Below are 17,876 nucleotides of genomic sequence, written 5' to 3'. Positions count from 1 at the left end.
TTAACATAATAATTTGAGTTCCCGAAGTGGTATGGCGAAGGCTCGTCGGTGGTTAAGTGATGGTTCAGCAATGGCTTGGTAGTGGTTCGACGATGGTCCGGGGGTAGCTCAGTGGTGGTTCAGGGATAGTTCAGTAATGATTCGGTGGTGGCTTAGTGGTGGTACGATGATGGTTATAGGGGTGGCTCGGTGCTAGTTTTGGGTGGCTCAATGGTGGTTTAAGGGTGGCTCAGTGGTGGTTCGGAGGTGACTCGGCGGTGGTTTAGTGTGCTCGGTGGTAGTCCAGCAAAGGCGCAATGCTGGTTTTGTGGTGGTCTAACGGTCTCAAACTCAGGGGGTGACTTGGTGGTGGTATGGCGATGGCTCGGTGCTGGTTTGTGGTGGTCTATCGATTTGAGAATGAGAAATCTAAACTTGAAAAATGATTTAGAAAATTTAAAAATGTAAATTATTTTTCAAAACTAAAGAAGTTTTTTTTTTAACAAACCAAAAATATTTTTAATTTAATTAGTATTTTTGATTGCACCAAGAAAAGAGAAAAAGAAAAAAAAATAACGACAATTATTTTTAAGAAAATATTGTACGCAGAAAGAAAGGATGCTTTGGTCTTTTCATTTTGTGAAAAACCTTGGGACTTCATCTCCCTCCGAAGCCTACTCGCTGCTACTCAGCTCGCAGGAAATGCACCCGTTCAGGTAAAAATCTCACGCGCTCACTCTGTTTGGGTTCTGCGAAACTCCAGGAATAGTTAGAGGAAAATAACCTAGAAACATGTGTGAGAAGTGCAAGAAAATATTGTTTGCTTCTCTAAATTTTGATTTCCCCACACAGGTCTCCCAAAGCTCTGCTTTTGAAACCGCTTCTTAGCTCGGTGTCAAGGTACCTTCGGATCTCTTGCTTGATTTTTTTCTCTAATGGTTCTGGTTGCATTTCTCATTCTGTTGCTGTTATTTTCTTACGAAGTTGATTCCAATACCTTTTGCTTTATATTGTGTGTATGTATCTTGTGAATGCAGCAATTGAAGGACCACCCCCTTATCTCTCTAAAATCTAATGGTGTCATAGTAAATAATGTTGACTACCTTTTCTACTCCTTAAACATGAAACAGCTGGAATGTATCAAGATTTTATAAATCTGTTTGCAAGTCATTTTCTGCTTGCTAACAACTATCTTATTTGAAGCTTCATATATAAAATTAGTGGAGGAGCTCCATTGCACTTGCTATATCTTAGTATCTTGTAGAATTTAAGCAGGTGCTTGAAGAGTTTAAGCATCTCTCTGGTTTATCAGCAAAAAATGAATTTTTCTCGTTGCTGGTGTTCAAGAGAATAATAAAGCTAGATTCTCTCTATTGAATTTTAAAGAGGGCAAGTTACCAGTAAGGTATTAGGGGTCTTCCTTTAATCTTAAGGAAACTTACCGTGTAGGATTCTAAACACTTTGTTGATAAGATTACTACTGGAGTAAACTCTTTGAGTGCAAAACAAATTTTGGGAAAATTGCGGTTAATTCAACCAGTCCTTTATAGCATTCATGTGTGTTGGACTAATTTCTTCAATATTTTGAAAAAGGTTACATAAAGTTGATTGTGCCGAAGTTCAATTCTTATTTGTGAAATGTCACTGAAATGTCACTGATGTCAACCAGTCCTTCAATGCTTACGTTGTGTACCTAAAAAGAGGGTGGATTAGGTTGAAGGAAAGTCACAGATTGGAAGAAAGCTGCTGTATCAAGGCTTATTTGGAACTTGTTTACAGAGTCTGGATCCATTTGGGTTACATGGGTGCAATTTTATTTACTTAACGGCAGGAGTTTTTGGTTTCAGTTCCAAGGGAGAATTTTTGTCAAGTGATGGAAAATGGCAACATATTAGAATTTTCGCCTTGGATGTGTTCTTTTGCCTTGAATAGGAGTGAATTACATTTACTTCCATTGAGCACCTTTAAGATCACAAGAGACATGACTAACATTTATATTGACACAACTTCAGAACTATCTTCAATGTAGTCCTGAACCATATATGGGGTTTCGATATTATGACTCTTCTAACCAATCTAGCCAAGCCTTTTTAGTTGCGATCATCCCTTCCTTAAAATTAAAATATCTGCATTTGTGAATTTTGAAATTACACTGATAAACAATATTGTTCTATGTTATACATTTTCTGTTATAACCATAGAAACAGGATATGTTCATACTTCATCAAAACAAAAGCATATTTTTTAGTACCTGAGGCACATTTTAGTACCCTGTTCAAACAACAATAATGATAGGGGAGTTAAAAAGCATATTAGAAAATAATTGAAAATTGTTTAATCCTTAATCAATTATATATTTTCATCAAGCTTAATGAAGGTTTTGGAAGTAGGCATTCTACACGAACGTGATAGGACCACTATAAGGCTGCAAGTTCGACAATAATTTCTGAGGAAATTGTGATACTTTATATTGAGCCTTCGAATCATATTTGCCTATTTGTCATTGAAAATTGCATATGCGGTCATATGTGTTTCATCATTAGGTAACCAACTCATGAACAGCTTTATAGAAAATGTTTGTTAGTCTCAAGGGAGGGGAATATTATAACTTTTTGTTCCACACCCCTCCATTAGTTGAAAATTTTCATCAAAGGTAAGCTGCAGAGTGAGAGAGTGAGAGAGAGAGTTCAATTCTTGCTTCCAAATTGCTTCTGGATGTTCTGGAAGGATACAGTGGCAGATCCCCTCCTTTTAGCCTCCTGCTGAGACATTTTATGCTGAAATAAACGGATCCTTATATATATATATATATTGCTATATGTTGATGATTTTCTAGACAAACATGTTTGAGGAATGAAAATGGGACTAAAACAAATTCAGGAGTGTTAAGTTTGTCGATTGGGTGATGCTACCCCACTAACACATGTCTATTGTTTTGTGCACTGATGTTGTCTGGATTTTACTGTCTAATTGTGCTTACTTGTAGATAATTTGCTATTTTCCTGGCAGAAAATTTGTTGGTAGAGTTAGCTTTCGAGGTCATGGTGGGCTGGCAGGGACACATACAATTTGTGCTTCGTGTTGGAAAAAGGGTGGAACATAGTTACAACGTATCTGCCAACTTATCTTCGTCTCGCTTGGAATCCTCTATTTCTCCATGTCAGTCTCCAATTTTTTTGGTGGAAACATTTTGCCATATATGAAGTTTTAATAAGTAACCGATTTTAGAAATGGAAAATTTTTAGATAGCATTTTTGTTTTTGTTGTTGGTCCTGTCATTCAAAACCAAGCTCTATGTTTGAAATGCCATTGTTGTTGTCGACTTTGAGATAATATTTATTTCAATGCCTTTCAGTGTTTTCTGTCTAATAATAACTTATATTTGAGGATCGAATGACACTTACTGCTTTTGCAGGTGAGTTACCTTATCTGCAGAGACTATGGAGACCACCTCCTGCAAACATCTCGAGGCCTTTTTATCAATATTTTCAACAATTGGTACAGCTAACTTATCCTTTGTCATATATATATATATAAATAAAGTAACTTTTTCCTTTTGATTCTTGACAAAAATTTACTGATATTAGTACCTCACCTGTCCTCTAGTTTAGTGAAGTTCTTCTTGGTTTTTATCCTATGTAGCTAGGATACTTTAACAGAGAATCTGTGCAGCATTTTCAACATGACATTCTCCAACAGACATGGACATATATTGTAAACCATTTGCAGTGTCCAGAATTCTCAAGTAAAATTTCATCACATTATAGATGCACCAGACGTTTAATCTTTTAAACGTATAGATTTTTATTTTTATTTTTTTAATATGATTTAGTGCAAGTATAATGAAGGATTGTAAAAGAGGAGGGATGATGTAAGTACATATCTTGGAAGCATTCATGTCAATTGGAGGATGAAACTCAACCTTTAAATCATGCTCATACACGCCCACACAGTGTGTGTGTGTGTGTGTGTTTTGAAGCTTGAGTTTTATCCTTCAATATACATGTATAGGTTAAAGTAGTTATAATCATTGAAATGCGGATTTCTAGACATTGTTTACTGTTGTGATATTTTGTTTTGATAATCTTTTACTGATCCAGGGAATTTCCAGTTCAAGGAAGTTACTAGCAGAGTCTTCTAAAGAAGCAGCCATTCCATCTCCATTGACTAAGCTCTCCCGGTCCAAGAAACCCCAAGACACCCACTTGAAGAACCGAGCAGAAACTAGTACATTTGGCTTACTATTCAATGAGATAAAAGAGGTTTTAGGCGCTGATAGCTTCACTGCAGATAGATCTGTGTCTGGGATTTCTGTATCCAAAGATATTCATGGGATGGACGCTGAGGTAAAGGAAGAACACTCAAACTGGACCGAAGGTGTTTGTGGAAATGCCGAAGATGCCGTGGTGCAAGAAAAGGATTATGTATTGGCTTTGGAGGATGCCCAGTTGGGAAATTTGGGTGGTAACGATGTTAGCCCTGAAGTTCATAAGATTACGGAGATTGTTCGGGCGGAAAACGGTTTGGTATCAATGGAGGAGCAGTTAGAAAAGTTGAGTGTTCGGTTTGATTCAGAGGTTGTTGAGAAAGTGTTGAAAAGGTGCTTTAAAGTGCCACATTTGGCCTTAAGATTCTTCAATTGGGTGAATCGGAGGGATGAGTTTCGTCATACAACGAAGACTTACAATACTATGTTATCCATAGCTGGGGAAGCGAAAGAGTTTCAGCTGGTGGAGAAGTTGGTGGAGGAAATGGAGAAGAACTTGTGCGAGAAAGATATCAAGACTTGGACCATTATTATCTCCCTATATGGGAATGCAAAACTGATTAGCAAAGCCTTGTTGGCCTTTGAGAATATGAGGAAGTGTGGTTGTGAGCCAGATGCACAGGTTTACAAGAAGATGATACGTGCACTTTGTTTTGCTAGAAAAGCTGACATTGTGATTGAATTCTACAAGGAGATGGACCAGAAGGACATGGTGCTTGATGTGGGTTTGTATAAGATGCTAATGGATTGCATGGCAAGATCAGGAGATATTGCTGCTGTTCGCTCAGTTGCGGATGACATGATGAGGGTTTGTCAGATTCCAGAGCACAATGTTTATGGATATGTACTGAAAAGTTTGTGCATCTCTGGGAGAATTAGAGAAGCTTTAGAATGGATTCGTGAACTCAAAAGTAAAGATGTAACACTTGACCCTGAATACTTTGAGACCTTGGTGAAAGGACTGTGTAGGGCTGATAGGGTTGCCGATGCTCTGGAAATTGTTAATATTATGAAGAGAAGACATCTTGTTGACGGGAAGGTTTATGGGATCATCATCAGTGGGTATTTGAAGAGAAATGATGTTTCAAAGGCACTTGATTTGTTTCAAAGCATGAAAGAGGCTGGGCACATGCCTATGACTTCTACCTATACAGAGCTGATGCAGCGTCTTTTCAGGTTGGATGAGTATGAAAAAGGTTGTGCGCTATATAATGAAATGTTGGAAAGAGGAGTTAAGCCAGATACCGTGGCAATCACAGCCATGGTTGCAGGTCATGTCAGTCAAAACCGTGTATCTGAAGCATGGAAAGTTTTTAAGAGTATGGAGGACAGAGGCATCAAGCCTACTTGGAAATCTTATTCAGTATTCATTAAGGAGCTTTGTAAGGTTTCAAGGATAGATGAAATTTTCGAGGTTTTTAATGAAATGCAGGCATATAAGATAGACATTCGAGATGAAATATTTGATTGGATTTTGTCTTATATGGAGAAAAAGGGAGAGCAGGATAGTATTGAAAAAATAAAGCGGATGCGGAGAATCTATAAGCTTTACCCACAAGAAGGCGAGTTACCTAGTACTGATGCAACTGGAGAACAGGAGCTCAAGCTGGAGTTGAACTCTAACCAATCAGTGGCAGTAAGGATGGACTGTCACTTAATGGAGCCACCTGCAAAGAACTATGATGAGAAGGATTTGCATGAAATTTGTAGGATTTTGTCAACCTCGACAGATTGGTGCCTAATTCAAGAAGCTTTGGAGAAGTGCAATATTCAGTTCACACCAGACCTTGTTGTGGAGATCTTGCGCAATTGCAATATGCATGGTTCTGCCGGATTACACTTTTTCTCATGGGCAGGAAAACAATCTGGTTATAGCCACACTACAAAAACTTACAACATGGCTATTAAACTTGCTGGACGCGGAAAAGATTTCAAGCACATGAGACACCTTTTCTATGAAATGAGAAGAAGAGGTTGCTCAATAACATCTGATACATGGACAATCATGATTATGCAATATGGCCGTACAGGTATGACTGAGATTGCTTTGAAGATTTTTGGGGAGATGAAAGTTAATAGTTGTCAACCAAATGGCAGTAGCTACAAGTATTTGATTATAAGTCTTTGTAGGAGGAAAGGGAGGAAGGCAGATGAAGCCATTAAAATATTTGAGGAAATGATGCGTGCGGGATATATCCCTGACAAAGAACTGGTTGAAGCTTATCTTGGTTGTTTATGTGAAGTTGGTAGGCTGTTAGATGCTAGAAGATGCACAGATTCCCTTCGTGGAGTTGGTTTTGCAATTCCACTAAGTCATTCCCTGTACATTAGGGCTCTTTGTCAAGCAGGGAGGTTGGATGAAGCTCAAGCATTGGTGGATGAGGTTGGGGCAGAAGGATCTATGTTGGACAAGTACACTTATGGAAGCCTTGTTCATGGATTACTACGAAAGGGACGTGTAGAAGAGGCATTGGCTAAGGTGGATTCTCTGAAGCAGGCAGGTATCCCTCCAACAGTCCATGTTTATACATCTTTAATGGCTCATTTCATGAAGGATAAGCAGATAGAAAGAGCTCTAGAAGTTTTCCAGAAAATGCAACAGGAAGGTTGTCAACCAACTGTTGTTACTTATACAGAACTGATACGTGGTTACATGAACACGGGGAAGGTGGTTGATGCTTGGGATATCTTCCGTTGTATGAAGTTAAAAGGGCCTTTACCTGATTTTAAAACTTATTCAATATTCATTACTTCTCTCTGTAAGATAGGTAGATCTGAAGAGGCCTTGCAGCTTATATCAGAAATGATTGATAGTGGGATTGTCCCTAGTACTGTTAATTTTCGAGAAGTTTTTTATGGGCTAAACAGAGAAGGGAAGCAAGATTTAGCTTGTACTGTGTTGCAACAAAAATCAGCTTTAAGATCTAAACGAAAGTTCTTGACATAATCTATCTTGATTACTTTTTCTGAGTATTTGCTTTAATTGTTTCACTTAAATATCTATCCACTGGGAACCTCTGCAACAACTGCTATTTTTTCTTGTCACAATATGATTTTGACCAAAATGTGTATATTATATATTTGTTCTTCAAGCATCTATCATTTTAATACAATAGAAGCATATCATAGGATTATACTATATCAATGCATATATAAACCTTGAGCCCTAGGGCATGTTTGGTATGCAAAATAGGCTATAGAATGGAATGGTTATTTCTATGGAATAGTTTCTTTATTTGGTTTGCATACCATTCTTGGAATATTCCCCTACAAAGAGAAATAGGAGGAACAAAATGGAGTTTCTCAAAAGACTAGTTAATTTTCTTTTAGAAAAAATCTAAGTATTCTACGGGTTGATGAAATTGGATAATCTTAATATAACCTTAATCTTAGTATTTATACGCTTTTTTTCGTCTCTCTCTTTCATGATTGCAAGCAGTTTAAATCGAGTAATGCTGAAAGTTTATCTTATATTCCTTCAATAATGATGTAGTTTTTAAAATCACCATTGAACTTGTGATTGATCACAATTGAATTTTAATCAAATGTTGATTTTAAAAGCTACCTTATTATTGGAGGGACACAAGAGAGACTTCTAAAATAGTAGAATTACTCGTCTAAACCAGGCGCTTGAACAGATTCTACAAGAAAATGGAATAAGCAGACAATGATCAAAATACAGCTTTGCTTGAGAGCCACCCCTCAAGAAAAGGGGGAAAATAAAACTGGTTTAGGGTGTTATTGGTATCTGAAAAAACAAAGAATAGCTCATTTTCATTTTTTTTTTTTCGATGAGGAAAGTGTTTACGGTGAACTTTCAACTAGTTTCCAAGCATGTACATTGTATTCTATCTTGGAGGATTTTAAACTCTCAACTTATACACTACGTAGGGAGTAATACTATATACCACACTATTATCTTATTTTGTTGATGTGGCACTGTCAATTCATTAATTATTTTTTATTTTCTTTTAACAATTGTTGACCTAAAGGTGGATTGACAGTGCCCTTTAAACACGTCACACATCAACATAGTGGTTAGGTGGTGTGATATATAACATTACTCTTATTAATGCTATTCTTCACCTTCATTTATCATACTAATTTTATACTTGCTGATGTAACGTGTTTTAAGTGACTTTTAATTTTATTTTATTTTTTCTTTTAAGTGGCTGAAATAAGAAGCCACTTAAAAACACGTAACATCAGTCAATATGAAATTATTGTAATAAATAGGTGTGAAGAGTAACATTACTAAAGTATTTATCAAGATTCTACTAGTAATGTTACTCTTCATACCGATTTCACACTGGATGACATGACATGTTTTAAGCAGTGATGTAGAAAGTCACTTAAAATACGTCACTTCAGCCGATATAAAATGAGTATAATAAATAAGTATGATAAATCGGTGTAAAAGCATCATTACTCTACTAAGTAAACCCCTTGGTTGAGGTTTTTGTTTTTTCGTTGGTGTTACTAGTGCCATGCTACAAACCCTGACACACTGCTAGTCTAAATTGCAACGAGGGGTTCGGCACAGAGGATAGCTGTCATGCCACGCTATCCCAACTATTTCGTTATTCCAACAGAAATTAACCAACACACTTAACTTGCTAAGAAGCACCTAACACCAAACGTCACCTAACAACGATTGTAGCCTTAGATCTCATTTTCTATCTCTTCGCAGGCATTCATGGTTTGAGGTTGTGAGGGCTAGTGTTGTGTCACCAATTTGGCTGAAGTGCTTCACTCATGATTCATATTTAATTTCAAATTTTTCATGAGAAATTTGTATTTGGGTCTCTGTGGGTTCAGTTCATTTGGCCAAGGTAATTGATACATTTTCAATCGGTAATATGCCCCAATTCATTCGGCCAAAATAATTCAAAATTTATAAAGATCCATCGAAAAAGATATGAAGGTGATGATTATTGATTAGAGTTACATAATTAATGTTACCATAATTTCGTTTGGTGGAATTCGATTCCAATTCAGGATTCTCTCTATTTTAATGTTAAATTTTATTTTATTTTATTATATTTAACAATATACACGGTGACACTTTCCGACAAAAAACATCTTACTTCACTGATTTTCACCTAAATTATCCAAAGCAATTGTTGGGAAATAATCCCGATTCCACCCAATGGGCCATAATCCAAAGCAATTAGGACCAACGGCTAATTGTTGAGACTGTCATGTTCAGACACGGTAATTTGCCGACTCTACATAAAAATCAAGGACGGTTAAAAACCGACCTTATGACGACCATGAAGGAAGTCCCACGATCTGCACAATAGGAAGGTGCCCCCACGATCTAAAGCCGGTTGAGGGCCGACTCCGCAATGATTGCGGAGCACGAATCACGACTCCACGATCTTAAGTCGGTTAAAGACCGACTTGGCAACGATCGTGGAGAATATACCTCAATCCCACGATCCGAGTAGTCGACAAGCACTCTGGATCTGACATGTGGTCCAATGGAAAAGCCGGACCACTCTCAACATTTCATTTATAAATACCTCACAACTAGATAGGTATTTTTCAGATTGCTCATTGTGATTAAGAGTAATATACACTTGAGATAATACTGACAAAAGCATCGGAGTGGGATTGTCGGATTCCCCCCGACGAAGTTTTCTCTTTTGCAGGATATTGGAGATAGCCTCTTCCGTTCATCAACTACCATACCAGAATCTGTTCTAACAGATTGGCGCCGTCTGTGGGAAACAACTGGCAAGTGTGCGTTGTTTACTACGCAAAAATATATCTGAAATGGTACGAACAAGAGCCATAGTTTCAGGAGCTAATAACCCCCGTAACGAGGTGGGGGGTACATCTCATCAACATACGGCTGAGATGGAGGCTCGAATAGCTCAAATGTCTAGGGACATGGAGGTTCTAACTCAGCAGAACATCCGTCTGCAGAGGCGGTTGGCGGATGAATGAGTTCCTGAAGTACCTGGAGGACATGAGAAGGAGAAAGCAACACCCACGAGGAAGAAGACAGGGAGAGCAGAAGGCTTACGGAAAGAACTCAACTTGAAAACCGATCTCAGCGAGCTAAAGGAGTCGTGAACCCTCCTCCTAGCGAAGGGATGATGAATCACCGTTATGAAGAAAGAAGACTCAATGAAGCCATTGCCACGCTCGATGAGAAGTATGAAGAAAAGTATAACCAATTGCAGCTTGAAATCCAGCAAAAGGGCAATGGGAAAATTTCTCGAGTAGATAGTCTCTTGAACAGGTCTTCCCCATTCGCTGAGTGTATCATGGCAATCCAATTGCCGGAAAAATTCAAAGTTCCGGCTATCCAAACTTATACCGGGGTTGAGGATCCCACCGAGCACCTGGACAACTACAAAACGCACATGGATCTGCAGGGGACTCCGCAGGAACTGGCCTGCCGAGCCTTCCCACTCACCTTGTCCGGTTCTGCCCGAGACTGGTTCCGAAAACTCCCACCGAGTTCCATCATGAGTTTTGAAGATCTCGGACGAAAATTTATAACCCAATTCCTAGTTGGGTGCAAACGGAAGAAGCCGTCCGGGCAATTGATGGCGATGCGCCAAAAGGGAGATGAGTCTCTGAAGGATTATGTGATCCGGTTTAATCAAGCGAAGCTCACGGTTGATAACCCAACTGAGGAGATGGTTTATTCTGCTCTTTACCAAGGATTACGGGTGGAAGGGCCCCTTATGTCTGAGATTGCTCTCAATCATCCTGAGAATCTGGTTGATCTCACGGATGTGATTGAGAGATACGTAAACTAGGAAGAAATCCTCGTGGCTCTGAAAGAATCTCAGAAACAAAAGATTGAGGAGTCAAGCAACCCTGGGAAGAAAGAAAAAGCCCGGAAGGAAGAAAAATGGACTGACACCAAAAAAGAGCCTGCGAAGTATTACCAATTTTTCATAGATGAGTGGACTCCTTTGAATTCTCCCATTAACGAGGTGTTGATAGAAATCTAGAGGGACCCACAATACGAGAAGCCTTATCCATTTCACAACAAGTATGTTGTTGACAACTTAAGTGTGCGAACCCAGGTGCAGGTTGTCGCGAAGTAGTAATTCTCGGAAGTCGAGTGCCGAACCACAGGGATTTGGGAAACAAAGAACACTAAAAAAAAATAAAATTAAGAAAAATTTATGATAGATGATTTAGTTGAATGATGCAAATAAAATATATAATGAAAATAACAATTAAAAGGGATTGCTAAGGCATTGGGGTTTTACTTTTAACAAAATTATAATATTTATTTCGCAACTCATGTGATGATCGAAGAATAGATCAGTGAATACCAAGAGAAAATACTATCGAAAGATTAATCTTAAAATTGATTGATTTTATTACGCAAAATTGGTTATTTGATTCGCAGGGAATTTAAAGCATTCATTGTACCCGTAGTTAACAATGAATCAAGGAATTTTGCAGAACAAAAACATTTTTCTAAGAATAAATCATGCCATCAATTAAAAAGATCTTACATTAAAAACCATAAAAGAGTTGAAAAATAAATACTACAATCTTATTAAAAGTTTCACCCTTAGCCTCAGCTAGAAATTTAGCTAGACATGATTATGTAAATAAATTTCATCGTTAAAATCATAAACATCGTGCTAGCAAAATAAAATAACTGAGAAGAAAACAAAAATAAATCTTGAACCGTCGTCGCTGTCTTCTTTGATCTTGAGCTGAACGTCTTCTTCTTATTTTTTCTGCAATTTTCCGGCCTCCTTGTTGTTGCTTCTCTTATAGATATAAGAGTCATTCTTCTTTTGGGATTCGTACTACTATAAGAATCTCAGTCTTCTCTTTGTTCCATGTCTCTCTCTTACACTTGAAATAAAACTCCGCTTCTTTTTATAAGAGCCAAAGACACATTTTTCTTCTTGGTTTTGTCATGTAGTAGTATTAGAATATTTATCCAATTCGTGGGTCCAGCAGTTTGGTTTCACCTCTTCTTGTTTTACACATTGGACTCTATCTTGGGCATAGGATAGACTTCTTTTTTTGACCCACATCTTGGCTTTTACTCTTTGATTTCTTTTGTAATTCCTACATAACACAATTTCTTGCATTAATGTATCATTTAATCTTAATATGAATGTTTGAACAATATTCCACAATTAAATATAAAATGCAAGAATTAAATTGTAATAAAGTATGATAATACTTATTTTAATAGGAAAAATAAGCACTTTTAAGCTATTATCACACCCCCCCAACCAGCCTATTGCTAGTCCCTAGCAATTCAAGCGACTTAAAACACAAACTAAAACAGACTCAAGAAAAGAATAATTTTTTTCTTCTTTTGTTTTTTTAAATGTAGAGAAAAAAAAAATTAAAATAAAAGTTCTAACTACACCACTTTCGCTGGCATTCTCGATTGCATTTAGCGAATACAACAAGCCTTTAAACCCTTAGGTGTCCCTAGTGGACGAGTTATAGTCTCGTGAGGACTTACCAGAAGCGATACCCACAAACGCTATATTATTTCCAACCACCTGCTCAGTCTTGACTTCAAATTAAATAAATGCCAAACTATGTTATCTATGAGAATCGAGTAGCACAAAATATAATTCTTATTCATTAACAAGCTTAGAAGCACAAACTTCATTTTCAAAAGTTTAGGACATCCAAAATAGGCCACATCACCTATAATTGGCTACTGAAACGTCACAAGTCCTCTTTTGGTGTAGAGTGAATTATCACACAATCATGGGGCCAGTGGCGAACCAGGCTTGTAAAAATGGAGGGGTGGTAGTGCGCCAAGCGGCTACGTGGATTTTAAATTTATAAGTTTACCACTCACAATAGTACGTATCGATTGTACTATAGTAAGGGTGATCGAACCATAGAGATTATTGGTTGTTTTGCATAACGGAATATTAAAGAGCGTATTTAACTTAACTTAAAGATAAAAATAAAAGTAAAGGTTGTAGAATTGAAGCTACAACAATAAAGTGAAGGAATGAAAGTGGAAAATGAAAACAAACTAAGAGAAAACTTAGGGTGTTGATCTTTATCCAATCATCCACCAATGCAATGCTTAAAGTCTATATGGACCTTCCTAACATGTTTGATATGAGCGCATAATGGGCGTCAACCATTACGACGACCTCGACGTGAAAACACTCTAGTTAAAACGTAATCATAAAGCACCTAGGTTTACATTAATCTACTCCACGTAAAGACTAAACTATAATTGAAAAACATTTATTCTACCAAAGGTGTGGAGTGACTAATGTTCCCTAGCTTACTACTCTATAACACATCCTAATGAGTATACACAATACATAAAAACCCTAATTAGGCCACAATGATAAGATATCTATTTTCACACCAAATCATTCCACATAAAGTTAAACTACAATTGAAAAACAATTAGACTACCAAAGGGGTGAAATGATTGGTGTTCCCTAGCATACCCTATAAGGTGACTCTAATGAGAAATCATACATCATGTCAAATAGCTTCATTGCAAAAGACATCATTCTTGTTTCCAAGAATGTTGGTTTTACTCAAGACTTCAAGAAAAACTCATAGACAAGTTAATCTATTTTTCATGAATAATTGGATTGGAATATTGATATCAAAACCTTTTAGCATGAGTTTTGATATCCTCTAGCCCTCAACAATCATCAAACATCTAAAGAAAATCCTAAGAATCTCAAGAACACTACATGGTTTTGGATAGGATTAGGATCAAACCCTAAGAACTAAATTAGCTAGACATGAATTTAAACTAATCTAGGCATGGAAATAAATGAAAACAATAATGAAATCAAGAAGAAAATGAACTAAAACAATAAATTAAAACTTCTACAATTCGGATACAAGAAAAGGAAGAAGAAAACTAACTAGAATATGAAGAACAAAGGAAGAACAACAAGGAAACAAACTCTCTGGATTTCGGTCCAGAGAGTAGCATCTAAGTAAATGAAAATACAAGAAATTGAAGTGATACACCTGAGCAAATCCGAATAAACCCCAAAAGATGCATGTTCTAACCTAAATCCCTAATCTCATATATATAGAGAATTGGATTTACAAAAGACCATCAAGAGCTAATCCTAGCCACACAAACAGAGCTGGTCGGCGTCCATTTCTGTCCACAAAATCCAACTTATGATTTGAATTGCATAAAGAATGCAAAGATCTGGAAATATCTGATTTTCTAGAAGACGGCGAATTCGATCGATTGAAAATATGTCGATCGATTGAATTATTGGCTGTACAAATAGTAGATCGATCGAAATGCCTTGGACGATTTTCCATCTTCTCAAGGTCAGTCTCGAACTCTGGAAGTGATCAAAATGCCCTTGATGTATTTCCAGGTCTAATTCAAGAGTTTTGAATTAGATTTCAACTAAGACCTGAAAATAAGATAAAACACAAAAACTATAACAAAACGTTATATATACAATACGAACTAGGTCTAACAAATGCAAATAAAGGGGTCTTGAATCAAACAATTCAAGACTTATCAAGGGGCCAAATCGAAAAAAAAAAATTGAGGGGGTAAAAATTAAAAATTAAAAAATTAGGGGGTAAAATTTTAATTTTTTTTTTTCTTTTGGTGAAAAAAAAAAAATTTAGGGGAAAATTTTGGGGCTTGGGGGGGGCCAGGGCCCCCCTAGCCCCAATGTAGGACCGCCCTTGCATGGGGCTTCAAAGTAATTTCTATATACATGATTCAATACCCCAAAATTCATTGGAATCTCCATTTGATGAAACAACCAAGGCAGAAATTAAGCTACTTTCTCTCTCTCTCTCTCTCTCTCTCTCTCTCTCTTTATTTTTTTATTTATTTTTATTTTTTATACCATGTGTGGACTGTACAATGCTTAGCTCCCTTAAGTTTTCTAATTGACCCATGTATCAAGCTTTAAACCAATGATTCCCAAGCCTGAGGGCTTTAGGGCATTAGGTGTAGAAACACCCCTACGGGTTTACTAACTCAAGTCAAAAAGACTACGAAGCTAAACTAGCCACAACATGACATCAACCACTCCAAACTTCTCACCTTTTGACGCGAACACTCTCTGCTTACTGAGGCAAGATGCCCGGTTACTCAGCTCATATTTCATTGGTGAGCTTAACATGATGAACACATGATCACTTGACAAGGGAATTAAGAAGTTTTGTTATTTTCTTTGGCAGCATGAGATATTACTTATTTCAATTTGATTCTCACAAGCACACTAGCACGTAGTCTGTGGGGTATGAAATTTGAAATCAGTTATGTCTGTTATCAATATCTTAGATGTAGCTGGGTAACTTATTGGAAGAATAACCTTGGCATAAAAAAAAAAGAAAAAAAAAAAAAGAAAAGAAAAGAAAAGAAAAAAGGAATAATATTGATCAGTTTGAGCTTTTCACTGAGTAACCGGATCTCTTGCCTCATTAAGCATTGAGTATTCGCGTCAAAAAGTGAAAGTTTTCTTTGATTGATAAAATGGCTAAGTTTAGTTTTGTAGCCTTTTTGACTTGAGTTAGTAAGTCTTTAAGGTGTTTTACGCCTAGTGCCCTAAAACCATTTGGTTTGGGAGTCATTGATCTAACACTCGTTACATGGGTCAATTAGAAAGCTTAAAGGAGCTAAGCATTGCATAGCCTGCATAAATAATAATAATAATAATAATAATAATAAGGGGTAATTACCTTTTCCCCCCATCAACTACCAGCCATTGTCAACATGCCCCCATGAACTGACACCTAGACCAAAAGAGAGCATCCAACTACTAACTTTACACACTTTGCCCCCTTCCGTCAAGGAATTTCGTTAACTTGGACGGAATATTCCATTTTTGGGTGTTAATTTTGGTTTAAAGACCAAAATGCCCTCCAACAGTAATTAATAAAAAAAATATTAAAATTAATATGTTTAAAAAAGTTGAGGGCATTTATGTCTTTTTACGAATTAAACTGACGGAAGGGGGCAAAGTGTGTAAAGTTGGTAGTTGGATGCTCTCTTTTGGTCGATGTGTTAGTTCATGGGGGCATGTTGACAATAGCTGGTAGTTGATGGGGGAAAAAGGTAATTACCCCTAATAATAAATATATATGCCTTAGTTGTTTTATCTAATGAGGAGTCCAGCGAATTTTGAGTGTTGAACCATTCATGATTGAGATTAATTTTGAAATCTCATGACTATGTGTTAAGTTCACTTTACACTAGTTGAATCTTATGATATCTCATAATGCCATGTTAGTAACTTAATTTTTAATTCCTTGAAATTGTGAAAATTGAGGTTATTTTCTTCAGCTTACCAATGAATGAAAACCATTATTTTTATAATGCTGCATTCTTGGGGATAACATGGTAGGAATAATGTTTGTGGGTATCATTACTGGCAAACCCTCACGAGACTTCACTCGTCCACTAGGGAGTCCTATGGGTTTAAAAGGCTTGTTGCATACGCTAAATGCAATCGTACATCTCACGAAAGAATGATTTATCTTCTTGTTTTTAAGTTTTATTTCTTGTTTTGTATTGTTAAGGGACTAGCGATATGTAAGATTGGGGGTGTGATAAGCGTCGAATGTTGCACATTCAAGCCCCTTAACTTATATATGTTAATTCCTTAGTATTGCTAAGGGACTAGCAATATGTAAGATTGGGGGTGTGATAAGCATCGAATGTTGCACATTCAAGCCCCTTAACTTATATATGTTAATTCCTTAGTATTGTTATTTGTTTGATTTTGTGTTGTTTTATTGTTTTCAGGTTTTAAATAAAGATGCAATTAATTCCATTGATTTTGGGCTTAAAGCACACTTTGAGAAGACTAGAAGATATGTTTAAGCTTAACCAATCATAATAGAATACCTATATGATGTGGTTAAGTTTAATCAAATCAAGAGAATGATTAAATTGAAATTTCTCCACTAAGAGTCAAAATCGGATTGGATTCAAATTTGGATTCTGCATATGTCTCAGTGTTTGGATCATAACTTTTGCATCATATATTTGATTATAATGAAATTTATGATGTTGGAAAGCTAATAAAAAATAAAACAAATATGTCAGAAATAGCTTTTCCCTAATTTGGACGTTTACTATGTCAAATCGGCCCGCAATAAAAGATCGCAATTCTGCACGAATTTGGAATCATTTTCCTACTTGGATTGAAGTTTCAATCTCCTACTTGGACAAGAAGACTCAAGAGACGATTTTTCTGGAATTCCAATGGCCTCTAGGACTTGTGTGTTCCCTATAAATAGACCCTTAAGCTTCAAGAGAAGGGTGCTTGGTGCTTGTACTTGTGCTTGTGCTTAGATTTAGACAGAAAATTCTTCTTGGAAGCTTGACAAGTTGAAGAGGAGAAGAACATGACAGGAGGCCATTCCAGCACCACGATGAGCGGCTAAATTCCTAATAGGGTGTTGATGTAGCCCTTTCCAAGTAACAATGATTTAATTGTATTTTAGTTTGAGATTTTCTCTATGCATGATGGTTGTATAACTGTGAGAATTGATTTTAATGTTTATATTTAATCATTATGAATTTCTTATCTTGTCTTAGAAAGTATTTTATATTGATTGAACTCAATCCTTCATATTTTCTGTGATTATGTGAATGATTGTTATACAACGGTTTTAATTGATATATGATCAAGAG

The 17,876-nt window shown here is 36.6% G+C and overlaps 1 protein-coding gene across 2 annotated transcripts; it reads left to right on the top strand.

Annotated features, from left to right (window-relative positions):
* Positions 1–548: 548 nt before the first annotated feature.
* Positions 549–7,219, top strand: LOC133874016 (putative pentatricopeptide repeat-containing protein At5g06400, mitochondrial). 2 transcript variants are annotated; one of them, XM_062311844.1, is made up of 5 exons: positions 549–695; positions 832–879; positions 2,989–3,138; positions 3,395–3,477; positions 4,080–7,219. In XM_062311844.1, the coding sequence occupies exons 3-5, from the start codon at positions 3,021–3,023 to the stop codon at positions 7,191–7,193; spliced, it is 3,315 nt and encodes a 1,104-aa protein (XP_062167828.1). In that variant the 5' UTR covers positions 549–695; positions 832–879; positions 2,989–3,020; the 3' UTR covers positions 7,194–7,219. The 2 variants fall into 2 exon arrangements, with proteins under 2 accessions (XP_062167828.1, XP_062167829.1); XM_062311845.1 differs by lacking the exons at positions 549–695; positions 832–879 and adding an exon at positions 3,622–3,724 and having other exon boundaries at positions 3,091–3,138.
* The last annotated feature ends 10,657 nt before the right edge of the window (positions 7,220–17,876 follow it).

This window comes from Alnus glutinosa, chromosome 7 (assembly GCF_958979055.1).
Source record: "Alnus glutinosa chromosome 7, dhAlnGlut1.1, whole genome shotgun sequence".
NCBI classification, from domain to species: Eukaryota; Viridiplantae; Streptophyta; class Magnoliopsida; order Fagales; family Betulaceae; genus Alnus; species Alnus glutinosa.
Note: the sequence above shows the minus strand (reverse complement) of the source record. Positions and strands in the feature narration are given on the sequence as shown.

Excerpts from the sequence above, each read along its gene's own strand:
- LOC133874016 (XM_062311844.1), top strand. The coding sequence starts at position 3,021 with ATGGTGGGCTGGCAGGGACACATACAATTTGTGCTTCGTGTTGGAAAA. Across the intron at positions 3,139-3,394 it reads GGAATCCTCTATTTCTCCAT|GTGAGTTACCTTATCTGCAG; the intron begins GTCAGTCTCCAA and ends CTGCTTTTGCAG. Across the intron at positions 3,478-4,079 it reads ATCAATATTTTCAACAATTG|GGAATTTCCAGTTCAAGGAA; the intron begins GTACAGCTAACT and ends TTACTGATCCAG.